The sequence below is a fragment of the Bombus bifarius genome, unplaced genomic scaffold (assembly GCF_011952205.1).
Source record: "Bombus bifarius isolate JDL3187 unplaced genomic scaffold, Bbif_JDL3187 scf7180000009471, whole genome shotgun sequence".
Classification (NCBI taxonomy): domain Eukaryota; kingdom Metazoa; phylum Arthropoda; class Insecta; order Hymenoptera; family Apidae; genus Bombus; species Bombus bifarius.
This window is the reverse complement of record NW_022885141.1, coordinates 204934-224594: the sequence shown is the minus strand read 5'-3', so window position 1 is coordinate 224594 and position 19661 is coordinate 204934. Positions and strand designations below refer to the sequence as shown.

At 37.5% G+C, this 19661-nt stretch overlaps 1 protein-coding gene and 1 pseudogene across 1 annotated transcript; one reads left to right on the top strand and one right to left on the bottom strand.

The window, feature by feature from the left end:
* Window positions 1-3161: 3161 nt before the first annotated feature.
* Window positions 3162-4447, top strand: LOC117215245 (annotated as a pseudogene).
* A 6640-nt stretch (window positions 4448-11087) lies between these two features.
* On the bottom strand, window positions 11088-13481 carry LOC117215241 (fatty acyl-CoA reductase 1-like). The gene is made up of 7 exons (XM_033461636.1): window positions 13233-13481; window positions 12814-13130; window positions 12467-12714; window positions 12046-12229; window positions 11595-11780; window positions 11248-11502; window positions 11088-11176 (listed from the first exon to the last, which is right to left on the bottom strand). Exons 1-7 carry the CDS (start codon window positions 13476-13478, stop codon window positions 11098-11100), a joined length of 1515 nt encoding a protein of 504 aa, XP_033317527.1. The 5' UTR covers window positions 13479-13481; the 3' UTR covers window positions 11088-11097.
* Between the last annotated feature and the right edge of the window lie 6180 nt (window positions 13482-19661).

Sequence of the window (19661 nt, the reverse complement as noted above, 5' to 3'; positions counted from 1 at the left end):
AAATGATCATAAAACCAATCTGGACGTACGGAATACCACTATAGGGAAAGGCACCAATGAGCCATATAAGCAAAATAGAGACAATGCAAGCTAAAATTCCTAGAACAGTAGTAAAAGCCCCATGGTACGTTAGAAACGAGGACATTCGGAAAGACCTGGGAATACCAACGGTCAAGGAGGAGATTAGCGTGCAAGAAGGTACAGAGAAAGAATAGCAACGCACCCGAACCGGCTGGCAGCGGAAACGATCAACACATGAAGCATAGAAAGAAGACTAAACAGGAAACACCCAACAGATCTCACAAAGGATATAATCTAACAATCACGAAGATGGTACCCCGCTGGGGGTAGCCACCCACATGATAATCAAACAGCCAATAAATTCTACTAAATGTCCACATCGGACAAATTGGGAATATAAATAACTAAAAAAAAAAAAAAATTCTCGATGGTACCGTCGAAAGCAGGTAAATGAATTTCTGGTAATTTAATTGATGTCGGCTCGGCGACATTAGACGAATCGCAGCTGGACGATTTCTACGACGATGCTGGTGCATCATCCATGATATGATTCGTACTACGCACACATCGTAATATGTGTTTGTTATTTCGGAAACGCGCGCGTCTTCCTCCTCGCCTAGATCTTCTAATTCTTCTTATAATAGTCTGTATCGTTTCCACGTGTCGTTGAGCAGTGTCGTGTAGGCCTGTAAAGACGCCTTATTCGTTTTGCTGGATTCTTCATATTCATCGAGTCGTTTCGATGAAGTAGTAGATCGGCCGATTTGAAAGCCTCGTCTCCGATGCAAGAAGGTAATTTTGTCTGTGTTATCCATTGATATAGCGGATTGCAAAGACAATACAATAAACGAGCGTACCTTGTAGTTGTGAGTTTAAATGTTACTCGTCGCCGTATGCGTCTCGTTTGACGTGTAAGACGTGTCCTTGCGGAAGTTGACCCTCTAGTTGTTGGCTTGAGGCTGCGTGGTTGCGTTCTTCAACCATCTGGTTATGCCTCTTCAAAACTGACGGTCTCTGGTGTTCCTGACTTCGCTGGAGTGGTTACGCTTCTGCTGCTGTTTATGTTGGATTCACATGGCACTGTATTGTAGTGGTTGTCACTGTCAACACTTTTCACTTGCCACTGAATCCGGCTCGAAGGACCAAATGTTACGACCAATCGCAGGGAGACGCAATCGCGAGGAAATACGTCAACGGGAGTCGTAAATTCCCGTTACGATTATAAGAATCGACACCACGAGTTGATCGATCCCCTGATTTCCGTTAAGATAATACGGGTAGTTAAGTTAGTATAACACTGTGATTCACAGGGTTATACGGTTTTTATTTCCAACACTTATGAAGTACATTGTTGAGTAGGTATAAATCGTAGATGACAATTTGTCGCACGAAGATACGATAAATATGCACAATAGAGAAAGGCTCTTATAGTTGAATTTAGTATGTTAGTGGACGTAGCACTAGAGGATACTTAATAGAGGAAGTGAATGTTCGGTAATCCCGAGAACCGACTTAGATAGATGATGTGAGTTAGACTGACTTGTTGCTCTTATGTTAATATTGAAGAAAATTCGGTATGGGCGTACCCTTTTGAATGAAGAACGCGGATTCGTTGTTCACACTTTTCGTTAGGAAAAGTGAAGGTAACGGTCCGCGATGTCGATTGGTTATGACCCACGCTGATGCTTGAAGGGATGAGTAGGAAACGTCCTACCATCGTGGTTCGTAGGTGACCTTGTTCATGGGAAAAACCAGCCTGTTTTATTAAACAGCTATTCGGGTTTTCGCAATAGGTGCGTACCCGCTTTCTCCGTGTTTTTAAGAGCGCCTAATAAACCCAAGGACCTCTCCAAAAAACAGATGTGCGCCGAAAATACTTCTAGGCCTAAGAAATCCTCCAGGACAAACGGATTGACTGAAGACACATGTTGATACAACGCAATGAAGAGTGAAAAGCTATGGTGGGTCCTTAGGTTTATTGAGGGTCGGAATGACGATCCACAGACCGTTGGCTGTCCGGTCGCGAGGGCTGGAGTGCAGATGTCTTAGGCGACATAACACTCTGTACACACTCTGATCACATTGTCTGTCCTAGTCCACTCTCCCCGTTTCTGGTTCACACGTGGTCTATATTACGATGGTCAGTTCGAGTTCCTACACAATTTAAATGTCCCGCTCTATATATTCAACACAGTGCTCACATAGCGCTCACTTGGATCAATTGCCATGTCTAAACAGAAATTTGTTATTCTCTTGGAGAACCATAAAGAAGCAGTCGAAATTCCACCATGTTTACGGCATTGTTTACTTATCCAAATAAATTAAAAAATGTTTGCGTCTTGTTTGATTTGACGTTTGTGCGATTGCAGGATATCTTCTTAAATATATGTATTTACTTAATTGGAATTTAATTCCACTGTTACACAAACTTAGATATTTCTCAGATTTCTACATACAATACTACTAAACTTCCACGTCATAAATGTAAATTGCAATGTAATCTGCAAATCAATGATATAAATATGCATGCTAACTTGTTTTACTACTAACGTTTAGATATTAATGAGGAAGACGAAGACATAAATGAGTTAAGAACGAAATAATTTATCCTTTACTTGTAACTATATCGGCATAAGTATCAATATCTATCCATTCATATAAAATGAAGAATGACGTATGGTGTTGCTTACGCAAACAAATTGAAAAAGTTTACTGCTTTCTGCAATACAATGATATTCTGTAATTATTCATAAATCGATTTTGGTGAAATTTAACACTAAGTTTACGGGACCCGCCAATTTGAAATCCTTCAAACTTCGAAACGACATATCCCAAAAACCATTAATTTTAACCATTTTGCATCGTAAATTAATCATTTCATCTAAAGAATTTATACACACAATTATTTTTTCCTAGGCTTTCTAATCTTTGAAATCTATGTAGTATATCTATCTCTACGAAATTCGTCAAATTGACGGGCTAGCTGATTTCATAAATAATCCGTTTTTCAAAGACAGTGTGCAAAAGTTTCAGTTGTTGTAGACATTTTCCATTATTGTCTCCGCTTATTGTAAGTATTTACAATAGGATAATTGAATTTGGGCACAGTATTTTCTTATTTTGACCAATCTTGACCTTTTCTAGCAATCAAGAGTAAATCCAAGGGTTATAATAAGATATTGAACAAAATTGTCAACATCAATGAAGATTGTTTTGAGGATACCTCCGAAGAAGATTAGTGTAATATCGGAAAATAAAGATAGAAAGTTTTTCCCGATTACTTACAATTTATTAATATTAAATTGAATATACAAATATAAATCGGACAGAAAACGATATTTATTTAACGGAAACTAAATGCAATACTCGTATCTCTATCAAACAACTTTACAGTTATTTTACCACCCTCGTCACAACGAATCTAACACACACACTCTCTTTCTCTAACAACTCTATCAATTCTCACTCTACTCTTCGACGACTCGATTACCTCTAACGACTCTACTCTTCGACGACTCAATTAGCTCTGATTCTCGCAACACGCACAGTTTTCGATTCGCCTTGGATAGCGAAACCGTCCTTCTTCTAACGTTGTCTATTGTTTCCCTCATACCTATGTAAGAACTACCAACTACGTGCCTTTAGTCACGTAGGCACTCTTAAATGTAAACGAACCACAGAAAGACGACGTACACGGTTTTTCTATTTTCAACTGATTTCTAATTCGAACTACCTTACGATATTACATTAGTATGAATTAGGCCAAAGCGAAGCTGTCAGTGCAAGTTCTGAATACATTGAAAGTGGAAAAATAGAAGGATCTTCGGATAGTGAAGAGGAACACTTCTTGAAAGAGTGTGGTAACAAGAAAAGGATGCGTATTCTTTCTAGTTCTGAGTCCGAGGATAAAAGAACATTCCAAGCACATTCCAAAATGTAATAGGTGAAATTGAAATTGCAATTGACACAGTGGATAAAACTGAAAGCAGGCAGATCCAGGGGTAGGACGCCCGTTCGTATGATATTCAAGGATATCGCAGGGCCTACTGGCTGTGCTAAGAGAAGTATTATGTCGGGTTGTGTTACTAGTGCTTTCGAATTGATAATTGACAAACACATAATGGAACACATAAAAGATTGCACTGAAACCGAGGCGCATCGAGTTTTGAAAAAAGACTGGGCAATCACAGTTGCTGAGTTGCGTAGTTTTCCAGGAATTCTATATGCCCGCGGCGCATATGAAGCGGGATCATTGAAAGTCTTCGAAAGATTACAAACAGATAAATTTGCGCTGGTATCCGAAATATGGAACAGATTTATAAGTAATAGCCAAGCTTGTTACAAGCTATATGAAAATATCTCAATAGATGAACAATTATTTCCAACGAAAGCCCGATGCAGGTTTATCATATGTTATTCTTCTTAAAACCTAATCTCATCACATATGTTATGTCGCGTAACACTCTACCTAGCCGAGGCCACACACCGCAGGCAATATGGCAACCAGATGTCTTCGGATACTCGCAGCGTATCCTCCATAGTTTCAAGTACCTTCCATAAATCTCATAGATTTCCTAGAAAAGGTCCTTCAAACCAAACAAACGTCTGTTTCCGAAGAATTTCTAGAGACTATTGTCTACCACGGCTTGAAAAGGGAAAGTTAGTTTTTCTCACGTACGCTGCAACTTTCCTCCCACTAACCACTTTCTCTCGAGGGCGGTTAAGACCCTTCGTTTAACCAATTAAAAACGAAGCCTATTCTCTCACTCTCCTAAATAACATCGGCACCAACAAATCCGATGGTCCCGTGCGCTAGACACACCCATCCTTAGCTTTCCTCCGAGACAGCATCGTCTCCCAAGACGGTACTGATTTTACATCCTTCGAACGGTCAACATCCTTTAACCGGGTAAACACACCCACAGATCAGTCACTCACTCATCTCGTACATACGCACCAGCGTAACTGCCTTCGTTATAAGTTGTTGGAATAAACGGCGAAATATAACTTACTCTACTGTGTCATATTCATTTAACCACCTCTGTTATCTTAACTGAAATAGGGGAACGACTACTTCGCGGCGTCGATTCACCGAATCGTAGCGAGAATTTACGCCTCTCGCTGACGCGTTTTCCTCGCGACCGCGTCTCTCCGCGAACGGTCGTAACAACATACCTATCAAAACACTCATACCAATCCCTCGGACTTTCTTTTAACCCATAAAGCGCTTTCGATAATTTACAAACTCTATTCGTTCCGTCTGCATATCCCTTTGGTTGATTTACATATACCTTCGAGCTTACTTCACCATTTAAAAAGGCAGTTTCTACCTCCATTTGCTCAATGATTAATCCATTTTGACAACAATATGATAGCAATATCTTAAAGGTCTGATTACTCGCTACTGGAAAATATATGTCATCGACTACGTTTCTTTGTTGAAATCCTCTTGCCACTAATCTAGTCTTATACCTGTCATCTGATTTTCTCGTGTGAACCCATTTTACATCTAATACGTCTTTGCCTTTTACCCTTTCTACCAATTTCCAAGTTTTATTCTTATAGAGACATTCTATTTCTTTATCCATAGCCTGTTTCCAATCTTCACTATTTTCACAACAAATCGCCTCCTCAAATGTACAAGAGATATCTGCTCTACAATAATTTGCGTGAATCTCACTACTGTTTTCCTTTTCTGGATACCTTATTGGAGTTCCCTTATTACGTGTAGATCTCTTAGGGATCTTTAAGCTTTCAGAACTACTATCATTTTCATCTTCTCTGCTTTCTAAGTCTTCCTTATTCATGCTGTCCAATAAATAATTATCTTTATTATCATCGCTATTTGCATCGAATGAATTCTCCTCAAAACCGATACATTTTGTGTCTGTTTCTATGACGTCTGCATGTCTAGCTACTGTTATTTTTCCATCTAATAGGACTCTGTAATCTACTTCACTATATCTTAACAGAATTCCCATATGTGCCTTCTTATCCCATTTAGAAACTCTTTTTTGTTCTGGCCTTCTTACAAAAACCTTACTTCCATATAGACATAGATTTTCAACGCATGGTTTTCTCGCGAAGAATATTTCAAAAGGTGTCTTTCTCTCTACAGTGTTTGGTAGTATTCGATTTTTCAAGTATGCTATTTCCGGCCAGTACTTTTTATGTACTTTCGCTTCCGTTAACAAGCAACGCGTCATATTACTGTCGTATTATACCTTTCCACCGTCCCGTTCAATTCATGTACGTAGGTTGGACAATTATTTATTATGATACCTTTATCCCTAGCAAATTTATAAATTCGATTGTTTAAGTATTCTCTTCCATTATCGCATCTCAATATTTTTAACCTTTTGCCTGTTTACTAAGTGCTCCTTCCCTTTCAATATACTTTTCATTTTATATGTTCCATTCTCTTTGACCGCTACAGCTGTAAGTTTATTGTTCTCATCTATTATTTTTGCAATATTTCCTTTTGAAATAACCATATTATTATTATCCGTTAACTAATCAAGTTTGCGATCATTTCTTTCATATAAAAAACTTTATTTTTATTTCGCTTTCCAAATGCTTCAAAATAGCTTATAACATCTCCTACTTTTGCTGCCTTTATCGATCTATTATCGGCCAAATATATATTTACCGGTTCTTTAAGGTCGATAAATTTATCAAAATAATTTACATCGTTAATTATGTGATCGGTACAACCGCTATCTAATAGCCACATTATTTCGTTATCACATATCTCGTTCATCTTGCTGCTGTGTGCTGCATGCGCCGTTGCCATCCATGTGCCTGCTCCTGAGTTGCCATACTCGCTCGTGTCAGCTATACCGAATAAGCCTCATAAATTTGGCATTAAGTTTTGGTTAGCAGTTTGACGCCCAAACAAAATATATTTTGAATGGTTTCCCTTATATGGGAAAAGATAAAACTCGGCACTTAAGGGAAAAAAGGACAAGATGACTTTGTTTTCCTCAAATTTATATAAATCAGAAAACTGCACGCTTACTGTGTATAGAAGTAAACCTAACGTATAAGTCCTCCTTCTCAGCACCAAACATACAGGTATACTAGTAGAAGACAATTGCATGTTCCAGAAACCATTGCTTTTTATAATAAAACAAAGTTTGGTGTGGACGTCGTTGACCAGATGGAACGCAAATATAGTGGGAAAGCAGAGAGTTCCCGATGGCCCCTTCAAGTTTTTTTCAATATTTTAGATTTGACAGTGATAAACGTGTGGATATTATGTAAAGAATGCACCGGATCGAAAATATCCAGAAAGGAGTTCATATTCCGCCAAAGATCAGACAGATGAACGTTGTTGCCATTTAAATTATTATTACTTCCCTGGAAACTGATAGACGTGCTGCTGCTGCATTCCGGTGGTTATGAATTCGCCATGGTCTTGGAAACTTCCATTGAGGAAGGCTTGGTTGTGGTGAGCGTTGACAATCGTTTGTCCAGGTTTAACGAGAGCTCAAGTAACCTTTTATTGACAAGGTTAAACTGTATCCGAATGTCGGCGACTTGTTTTCGATATGACCTTAGGAGGTTTTTGCTTTGTTTGCCGGACTGTTCGTATCCGTCGAACAGTCTTGTCAAGGACTGGAATTGGTAATGGAGAGAAGCGAGTCGTTTCATCGCCATTGTTATCGTTGATCCGCTTCTGATATGTACTTTATCCGTGGCCCCTCGTCGAGTTCGCAAAAGCGGGTGAGGTCTGTTTCTAGATCCGTCGTAGAGGTATGAAAGACCCTTGCGGTTAATGGAGAAATTGGGCTCTCCCCGATGATCCATCCGAATCGCGTTTTTGGCAGGCGCACATCGGGGCCTTGTGCTTGGAGGTGTTGTCGGGGGTGTTCGGTTGCCAAAGATAATCCGATCCTTAATTCGAGCGTCGGATCTATGTAAAAGCGTGTGGTGGCGTCGCTCGCATATGCGGCAGGATCCGGCGTTACAACGTTGAAGCGTGTATCCTGTCGTCAGGCAGTTAGCACACGCTGATATTTCTTGGGCGGCTATAACACTTTCTTCGATGGTTTTCGTCCTGAAGGTATTGCAGCTCCAAATTTTGTGTGGTCCACGGCAAATTGGACAGAGCGACGGCAATTGGGACGTGACAAATGCATCCCCACGTGTTTGGCGTGTCGTACTTGCCGGTTCGATGACCTGATAGCGATCGTTCTCAAAACCTTCAGAAAGTCTTTGAACGTAGGGAATGGCGTGGATTTTGTCTTGTCCTTCCATATTAAATCGGTATCCCGGTCTAATTTAGAGGTACATAGATATAACAACAAGGCATCGGCGGTCGGTTGGCCGAGAGCTTCCAAGGCCTTGTAATGTGACTCTAGTTTGGTTGTATAGGACTGCAAATCTCGATGTGCTGTCCATGATAAGGAGGTCGTGTCAATTATCTCCTGCAAATGTTTCTCTACGATTTTAGCTGGTCTCGTGTATCTTTGTTCCAGTATTTCCCACGCGGCTGAGTAATTAATTGCCACATTACTTAGCGATGATGTAGCGAGAGCTGCTCCATGCGTTAAACAAGAACGGAGATACAATAGTCGTTTGCAGTCATCAATATGAGGGTTATCGTGAACTGTGGAGCGAAATTGATCTGCGAAACCTGGCCAATCTTCGTAGGCTCCCGAAAAGGTAGGTAGTCGAATTCTCGGTAAATCGACGGAATCCAGCAATGAAATGTTCGATAAGTTCGTAGTAAGGCTTCGAATTATCGGCTCTGATTGCTTGTTTGCATTACTAATGATCGCAGACGCGTGTCCGGTAATAGTATAAAACATCTGTTGTAAGTCAACACAGTCCTGCTGTGTTTGACCTTCATCCCTATCGTCTAATTCACATCAACCTTCTTTGAACGCTGTAAATTCTACCTCCACGTCGCTTAAATTACGTTGGATAGCATGTGTGGATGTCCCTTTCTCATAATTATTGAGCAATATGCGAAGAGCTTCTAATTCTTTTCTGAATCCTTCTCGTTTCCGTAACAACTGTCTTACGCGCTCTTCCTGATTGGAAGCCATGAGGGGTTTTGATAATTTGAATGAGATTACCATGCAGTCGCGGTGCGGACGTCGGTCCGACTATCGGTTGTTGGTCGTTAATGTGCGGCAAGAGGTTGACTATTTGTTTGGCACGGAAGGTGTTCCTTCCCAAAAGTGACACTTGCATTGTTGAGACAGAAGTTGTTTCGGCTGTAAGATGTCGCTTATGACTGCGCAGCGGAGTTTCGTTGACGTGCGCTTCGCAAGGAAGGTGATCCTTCCCGAAGGCGACACGCATGAAGTGAGATTGAAGTTGTTGGAACTTGCTATGTTGACAATTGTCTAGCTGCAGCGGGAGGTTGCATGGTTGCGTTCCTCGACCTACGGGTTATGCCTCTTCGAAGGTGACGCACCTGACGTCACTGACTTCGTTACAGTTATAACGCTTCCGCTGCTGATTATGATGTATTTACGTGGCACTGTGTGGTCACCGGTAAGTGCACCTTTTCACTGACACGCATCCGACTCGAAGGACCATTTGTTTCGACCACTCGCGGAGAGACGCGATCGCGAGGAAGCACGCCAACGGGAGTCGTAAATTCTCGTTACGTATGTCGAAGATGAAAAAACACTGGAGCCTTTGGAATTTTGGATCATCCCGCAACATTGTAATCTAGAATCTACTATAGCTGTAATTAAACAATTGTAGTTATTCAATCCGATTGTAATTGTTCGAGAGCTGTGATAATGAGCTTGGGCTCGAGGCGACAGCCAGTCGCCGAACGTAGCCGCGTTCACGGGATGAACGCTTTGTCTAACAAAGGCATGGAGTAATTGTATAGCTCTCCTTAAAAGAAATATTTCTAGCGGCACGCGGCAATAAACATTCCAACGGTTTCTGTCCCGTGGCTCGCCACACGCAGACCCTATTCTTCGAGTAAGATGATTGCCAGATGTCGATGCGTCTCCGCAGTACATGAACAGCTAGCCTGAGGGCCCGTTATAAATCTTAAGATTTAGTTGACTAAAGTCTTTCAAACAAACAGTCTTTGTCCCAGCTACGGGAAGATAGGAGAGACCTACTTTTCAACAAACGGCGTCTCCCACTAGCAACTTTCCCTCGAGGCCGGCTAGCATCTTTTTCTAACCACCAATATGGAGATTGACCAATTAGCATCAACGCCAATTTCCCTCGCCTTCTGAACGAAGGCTATCCTCGACGAATCCGATGAACTCGTGTCCTTAGACACACCCCATCATAGTTTTCCTCCGCAGCATCATCGCGACGGAAAGTCATTCTCTCGTGAGGTCGTATAAGCGAGCTACTTAGTATCTGTACGCTCGGTGGATATTCCAACAAAGAGTCCGACTTAGATATTGTGAGCATGTTCATCTATCATCCCGTTGACCGCGGATTCGTTATTGAATCTAGGATCATTGTCGTTAGTTTCTCGAGTATCTAATTACCACGGTTACTTGTCCAATTCTATAATAATCGTATCTGCACTAGTCAATGTTTTCTCTATTGCATAACGACAACGTGTAATCCGAACGAAGATTCGTTTGACGCCCCTAACTCTAATTCTAATGTAAACCCAACATATGCATAGCCATTGTGTGTGAAATACAGTAAATTATATGTATTTCCGAATCCTCTTTATACCTCAACACTATTATATTTTAAAACATTTATTTACTACCAGCATTGTTTATTGCTCAGTAGACTTTTCAATAGTAAATTATTATTTTCAACCAATAACTATCTCGTAACTTTTGTTTGGTGAAGAATGATAGAGAATTTTGTCATTATAATGTTGTCCTTGTAATACAAAAATGTTCATATTCAGTAAGCAGATGAATTGCTTACAGCACTGAAATCATGTGCGTATAAATAACTGCATTCTCATTAAAATTTTATAAAAAAATCAAGCAGTATTATAAATGGATTTATTTAGAAAGGAAACGAGTGAAAAACCAAATGAAAAGCATGTTGAATCCCTTCTTCATAAAATTGAATCAGTATTTCTTTGGTTTAAACAAAAAAAAAATAAGGTTCAAATGGTCAGTACACGATACGGTATATTATCCATAGTAAGATCGTTATACCGGACATTTTGGAGATCTGATGTATCCAGTACAACCTGAAATAACCGAAAATATATGTATTCATATTAATTCTTATATTTTTATACGAAGATACTTTTATACGCACTTTGATAATTGTTGTCGGGCTGTTGACTTAAAGTCTTGTTTCAGAATAAATTTCCTAACTCCCATCTGGTAAATTGCAACATACTTCTCCCAATTCATAGCCCGTAAATCTAGTTTGACCATATCGCTGTCGTTGAACATTTTCACCTTCCTCGCCAGGTCGGAACAGTTATCCCTTTGAAAAGTCCATTCGTGCATGGTGAAATATTTTACCGATGTGAACAGCTTATTGCAATTTTTCAGAAGTTTCATCATTCTGAAATATCATTTTTAATTATTATTATAGATGAAGTCAGAGATTATCCCAGAACGATTGGCTTTTTGTTTGACAATCGATGGAACACTCACATTGGTTTACTACCTCGAAGTCTTAAAAAGATATCTATGACGACCGCAGGCAAAATACGCGGAATTACACACAGAACGTAATAAATATACCTATTAGCTACAACTGAACAACCTGGGTACCATAGTGTATCGTTCAGTGGCATTTCTATGCTACATTTTACTATAGCATCTATCATCTGACCCCACCTTGTCAATTGAAACACTTACATTATTATTAATTAATAGAATTATACTTAAAGCAAAGTTTATTATCATACGAGTATCTCGGGAAATATTATGGAAATGACATAAATATTATATTGTTTCGCTATTTTTCTAAACTAATGACATATTGAGATCTTCTCTGTTTGTTTGCTCTTCTATTGTCCACGTTACTTAAATTATCTGAAACTTTTGGAATACTCTAGCAATCGAATAACATTAGTTGAAAAATATTTGTAAGAAATATTACTTAAAAGGGCATGCGTTACTCGTGCAGTTGTATACTTTAACTTCATGATCACGATGTAGCGTGACATGCCATGCTGTACATATCATCATGTCGACTACGAAATCGACAGGCACTAGATCCAATCTGGCCTCTCTCATACCTCGTATCGCTGTTGCACATCCTCTGCCAATTAGCACAAAGGTACCTGGTAACATTAAGTAGGCTTAGAAATTATTTGTGATTTTTGATTACCAGAAATGTACCGCTAAATAGATTGGTAAAAATTCCCGTAATTGTGAGCAACAACAAATTTGAACTTTAATAATGATGATCTAATGGACAGCCTCTCATTTATCCTCTCACAAACAAATCGAATAACTCCAATTTTAGGAAATGTAAAGAGTATTAAAAAATTACTATCGGAAAATATCTATAAAAATACTTGTTAATGCAGAAATATTCTCTATCCAACCAGGACATGGTTCTTCCAAAGAGGCGCCAATTATGCTTGGCCGAACTATCGCAACTGGCAGATCTTTGCACTTGCTTGCTAGAATCTGCTCTGCTAAATTCTTACTGAATGCGTATGTGTTTGGATAAGTTTTTAAAATCTCTTTTTCCATTAGGTTTATCGAATTTTTGTCGAATTGGTCGCACATATCCATCACCTCTGAAGGTTTCAAGCTCGTACTGCAAAGTTGATAATAAGTGAACATATTCTTCACGCTATAATTATGAATATAATATTCATAAATCATGGAACAACGTTTGCGTATAACTTATTCTTACGTGTAAACTTTTTCCCCAATCTCATGTAGATTCGCATTGCTAAAAGCTGTGCTGACATGGACGAAGCTAATTGGATGCCTCAGTTCGTTCCAAAGTTCGATAACACGAGCAGTACCTTTCGTATTCACATTAATAGCCACTTGTAACGGTTCGTTGAATCTCACAGTGGCCGCGGCGTGAAACACTATGTTTACTTTCTCTAACAACAGATTTCTATCTTCTCGCGAAAGACCTAAGTTCGGCAGACTTGCGTCACCTTTCACAGGATAAACCTTGTTCAAAGCTGACGGGTGTTTTGCTTTGATAGCATCGTAAATCTGAAGACGAAAAATTACCAACTCAATTCTAGAAAAGAAAGTTAATCAATTTGGCTCCTGACAGCCTTAAATATTGAAAGGAACAAATATATATTTACGAACGGGATCATCTATGAGCTTCTTAAATCGTTGTTCTATCGTTTCGTTAGTTTTTGGACGAATTAGTATAAAAATGGCAGCGATGCGTGGACACATGCGGATCAGTTTTTCGAGGAGACCTTTTCCAACGAAACCGGTTGCTCCAGTCACAAGGATCCCACAACCGGCGTAGAATTCCTCGAGCGAATTCGTCTTATTCAGTCCTTCGTTTGTCCCATTTTCATTTGTTTCTCGATTGATTGTATCCATGTTTCAAGATCTTAACACTTGCAGTTCCAATGGTTGCCATAAATTGCCATTCCCGACAAACAGTAAGTGGATAAATGTGTTAAATAATATACCATATTGGTTACAGTTGAGATCTTTTCATATATATTACCTTCTAAAGAAATATACGCAATTCAACAATTATTTCGCCTTGCATGAATGATTATAATTTTCATGTATAATATATGTAAAAAAATTTATATCATCATGCTTATGTATGTTACGTTGCATTATTTGTTTTCGACTTGATCTTTACAATACCGAGCTTTTTATAGCACAAACAATAGTGTTACAAAGATTTCATACGTTGAGTATTGTACACGCACATTTATATATAGTATAAAAGTGAAGAAAATTAATATAATCAACTAACAACAATTTTCTAAAAATACTGAACATAAAGCCCTTTTAACTCACAAATACCTATGAAACGATGTTAGATTGATATTCGAAGAGATATTTTGACGCAGCATCTCAATAATTAAAAAGTATAATCATAAAGAATGTGATTAATATAACAAGAGAAATATATTTTATCACCATGTAGGGTATTTTGCTTAAATGTAATAAAATAGTTGCGTAATTATGTGCTCTCTCTACTACCATTTCATCGTTTCTTTTAAATGTTATCAATTTTATGTATGTATACTTCAGTTCATTTGCTTACATTTCAGTTTATTTATTAAAAACAAGGGATCTTACCAGTTAAAATGTAAAACGCCTAAAATACCTCGCATGGTTAATGTTGTTACCGCGCAGCGTATTCTCAATTTTCATAAACGCGAGAGTCCAAGCAGGTCCTAACAATAACTTACGAAAATCCGTTCCTAAACTCAATTTTTGACAAAAATTATCCCATATCTCGGGCAACTATCTCGTAAAGGCGAATGTTCCGATTACGTCTATTGACTGGTTGTAAATTATTGAAAAATCAAAATAGTGAACGATTTCACTGCGTAAAATGTAAAATACAAAATATTTGAGTATTCAAAAACTTCATTTAAACTATTGTAATAATTAAAGACCTGAATGATATTTTTGATATATATCATATTTATAATAATAAAATTGATAATAATGATATTAATGAAAGACACAATTCAATACGAAATAACAAGGAATCGTCTGTTACCTGATAATATATCCACTGCGTATTGTTTATCAAAGATCGATCAAAAGTACACTTCACGATAGTAAATACCTACACGTCTTCCACAGTACTGTATCGATGTGTCGCTCCTCTAGATTCTTATATTATTATTAAGCCCGCCCTACTACTAAAACTGGATAGTGGTATGCGTTAAGGAGACGGTTAACTAATTCATTTCCCACATCTTTCGTGTTTATGAAAGTACAAAATATCCTCAGCGGTAACTACGTCAACCATGCAAGATATATTTTAGTCGTGTAACATTGTAAATGATAAGATCCTTTGTATTTAGTAAAATAAAGTGAAATATGCGCAGATGAAATGAAGTATACTAATGTAACATTGATTACATATGTATAAAAGATGCCATGAAATAATAATGGGGAGATATGTATTACCCAATTATATTACTAAGTTCAAGTAAAATATCGTTCATCGTGATAAAATACATTTTCCTTATTTTATTTATCACTTTCTTCATGAATATACTTGTCAATTATTTAGATGCTGTGTCAAAATATCTCTTCGAACATGATGAAACTGTACGGTTAATGAAGCAATCACTTTCATATGAAATTTCATTTATTCAAATACACATCAAGATTGATTGATAGTACCTTTCACACTAAATCTACCGACACTTCGTGTACATCTCTTCCTACCTTATCGGGTCAAAATGACCGGTGATTAAAGATATAACAGTTTTTATGATTTAGTTTTGATAATGGTTAATTTATAACTCAATGTATATAAAATGATGAACTTTCAGAAAATTTCGTCCAAATTTGCTTTTGTTTAATTTCAATTCTAGACTTAAATAAAATTACACTTTTATTTATGTAGAGATATATCTTCTTCAACCTCGCTGCATTTTGTACAAATTATCTTATTATCGAATGTACATTTGCCGCATACATATTTCCCGCATCTTAAACTCATTTTCGCAATTTTGTAACATTTACATTTTTTATTTGACAAGATATTGTAGTAATGAATCTGAACTTATTGATAGTATTATTACGTGGTCTTTTTGCCACAGTCTTTATACAAAGGTAACGTATGCACCAGGTTTATAACTACTTTGTGAATTCTCTATAAATGGGTCACCATACTATAGATACCATTGCAAATTTATTGGCTTCATTCGCCCTTCTTGTCAAATCGTATAAATCTCATCATTTCAGCAAAGTCATTCTTGCTCATTGTTTTCGAAAAAATACAGGCCCCCAAATTTCATTCCACAAATATGAAACATCTAAATTCTTTGCCTAATACGCACCGCGGGCATATAGCAGAGCAATAAATGCATCTATATTTGTTGCATCTAGCTCCCCCTTAGTCCCAATACTCTAAATGCTTCTTCTTCCGTATATTTTATTATATGATTCCTTATACGGTGATCAGTGATATGATAAAATGTCGTCCTTACTTGTCCTTTCATTATATGCCGTTTAGCATATCTCTAAAATATTATGAACTAATGTCTTGGCAGCTTTAGGACTTGCATCTATCTCCTTTTAAGCTGTTCCATCGAGCCCAGTTTCGATACGTTGTTTCTCTACATCAGTCTCACTGTCTACTGTTAACGATAGTTTCTTTCCTTCTTGCTCTAAACGTGAACGCTTAATTATAATATTGAATATTCATTCGCTTATAACTAGTGTTTCATGTGTTTCCATGTTGTTTTCTGTTGCTGAAGTTTCTTGTTCATCACATATTGAATATTCTTTCATGTCCGTTATTTTTTTTAATAATTTTTTTTTGGAAGGTCTTGACACTTTTAGGACAAATATTTGTCACAGAATAATACCATGAATGGAATACAAAATTATTGTCAAATTATATATGCTTTACTTTTTCTTTTATAATAACTTTGTACATAACGCTCTGAGATGCTTGTTCTCAGTTTCAGAAATTATAAGTTTAGATGTCGACTTATTGACTAACAAACTGATATGTAGTCTGGTTAAAAGAACAATAGCAAGTAAGAATATGGTCTCTGATGGCGATATTTAAGCGAAAATATCTCGAGGGTGGAGTTGGGAAAAACCCACTTTTACCGTGTTTTAATGCAATGAACAATAACCCTAAGGAATCTTCTTGACTTTTAAAATGTTTGTAATAATTGACCGTAAAAGATGCTAACTTTTATGATGGTTCCTTAGGATTATTATGGGCCTAAGTTGATGCTTTGACACCTAGTCGCCATCTTGGTCGAGGGATGGATTACAGTTTATAACAAGATTACGGGCGTAACAGATGTTATTATTTGTTATTACTGATTTTGTTTGTCATCTGACGTTGAGATAGCCTTTTCTTTGTACTGATTGTATTTATTTTAAGAATAAATAAAATATTATATCGGCTGGTCAAATTGATCGCCCGCTGTAGGTAGGGCAGAATACAAGTTTTTCTTAGAAAAGAAAAAAGCAAACTGGAAGTAATATTTTGTATGCATGCTTTATGTCAGAAATTCTGAAGCCATATGATTACGTTTAAATATGGCTAAATTTGTGTAAAAGTTTGAAAAAGGTTAATTTGACTAGCACTGGTAGGTTTAGTGTTAAACATTTATGTTTAACACTATGTTAAACATTTATGTTTAACACTATGTTAAACACTAGTGTTAAACATTTATGTTACGTTCTTTTTGTACTTTGAGTTATTGAGGCCATTTCTCGAATGCACGTGCGGTTCATCATTGAGAAGGCATCTCTTCATTACAATTTCATTTGCTGTTTTGCAGATAAACAAAATCATTACATCAGTATATCCGACGTCTTTAAATGTGACTTTTCCCAACACTATGTATATTTGTTAATTCTATTGCATTTACACCACTTTCGAGTTTTTGTTTTGTTTTGTTTCGATAACTAGAGCACTATTAGTTTCATACTATTCACTGAACCGAATAAAGGAAAGAATACATTGTACATGAACGCTAATAAAATATGTGCACAGTAGATATTTGAAACGGAAAATAGTATCATTTACTGCAAAATGTGATGTTCGGATAATAAATCGTTTTTACATTAAAATATTGCGATAATGGGTGCTCGGATTAAGGGGGGGGGGGAGTCTTTAATGGGGACTCAACTGTATACAGTGTTACGATCTGGTGTTGATCTTCGATGTACGTAATTATTATGTGTAATTCTACATGTCGAATCTGCTGTTTCTCGAATTATATCTAAATCAAAACGGTAGTTGCTGCCACCAGAAATACTCGTTAAACTGTTTCGATTAATTCGAATTTCGTTCATTAATTTTTGAAACAAGGCGAACGACTGACTAGAATATTTTCAAACACTTGTCGTACTATTTTGAATATACCAATATATCGTGTTCCTGATATGTTTACGACAATTGAGTAGAATAAATTCGAAAACTTGTCGTATCCAATTAAGCTCGGCAATACTTTTAGATTCCAAACTGCTGTATCCTTGATGATGTAATTCGTTTGTTGAGGAATAGTCTGATTCTGGTTGAGCGAAATAACGAAAGCGAATTATTGCCGTCGCAATCCGTTAAATATATTTTCGAATAAATAAATAAATTACTGACGAATTGTGAGTCCGCTGGTACAAGTATAAGTGACGGAATAAATACCCGGTAAATATTCGGAGAAACTTTGTAGATCACTGCGATGCTTGTTTACACGTTAATACTCTTCGACTCTGTTCGGTGAACTCTCTCGCTCGTGATTGCGTCTGTTTATTTATACTGGTCGGAGGATAGCCGGAAAATTTGAACTCGACTACGTTTGACGGTTGTATGTAGCGGCGACATTGTTTTGCTCGGAGTTCATTGATTCTTACAATACTTGTGACCTAACGGTCTTGATACTCCGAAGCAAAATAACAACAGGATTTGAATTGTCCTGCCCGCGTGCCGCCACACATTAATATAATCGTATAGCTAGCGTTAACTAGCATATCAATAGAATTGATAAATAAAATTTCAATTTCGGCTTAGCCGCTCTGTGCAGGAGTAATAGCACGGGAAGGATTAAAGTTTTCTTGGAATATTAAATATTCTCAATATCTTCTTGATTGTTGACAATAATAGTCAATAAATAATTTTACTCCAGTAAATGTGGTGCAAGTCCGGAAACGAAAAGGAAAGTGTTACAAAGTTTAGCTTCTCACCTTGCTTATATGTGGTGTCGATCGCACTCTTGGACTACCGTACGAAGATAGTGTAGTTGTTAGATGATTGACTATATTAATCGTTGACGATTGTTTTCATTTTAAATGCTTGGTTTTACTTCCTGACTTCCTTACTCAAAGACTATTGTAAAACAATTCACAGCTTCATATTAACTCTCAACCAATTCTGTACTCAACTCAACTGACTCATACTAACTGAATGACTGAACCCTTAACAAATTTTTAACTGAGTGACATCTTGATAACTGGAGTCTGGACAAATTTTTAACTCACTGACTACTGTCTCTAAGTGACTACACTTATTTATAGTACGGCTATGATGGGCTAATTGTTACGTGATTATTCAATGCTAGAGCGAAGTTTTGGTACGTGATTACTTTCTTTGGTTCTGTTGGTATCCTTCCAGAAATATTAGGGTTGCAGCTGATGTGATATACGTGGAAGTATTATTCAAGTTTCCCATTTTCTTTAACTAGTTCTTGTTACCGCGTTCTTTTTGCAGTATTAGTTTCTGTCGATACTAGGTTGTACTCTGCTAAACACGTGGTTACCTTGCTGATGCCGGTACTTGATCCTTAGGCGTGAGCTGCTTATTGTACGGTGTATGGTCACAGAGAGCGGTACGTGACAGTGGACGTCTCATTGTTCCTTGTTTCTATTTCCATATTCTTATATTTTAAATTTGTTCAATAATGCCTTGGATTATTGATTTATTGCGATATTCAAATATTTGGATGCGTTGTATCTCTTATTCCCTTTAAGATTTCTGTTTTTAATTCCATATGCCTAGAGTTGTGGCTCGTGCAAATCGCGAGTTACGGCGTAATAAATACGTTACGGCTCGTG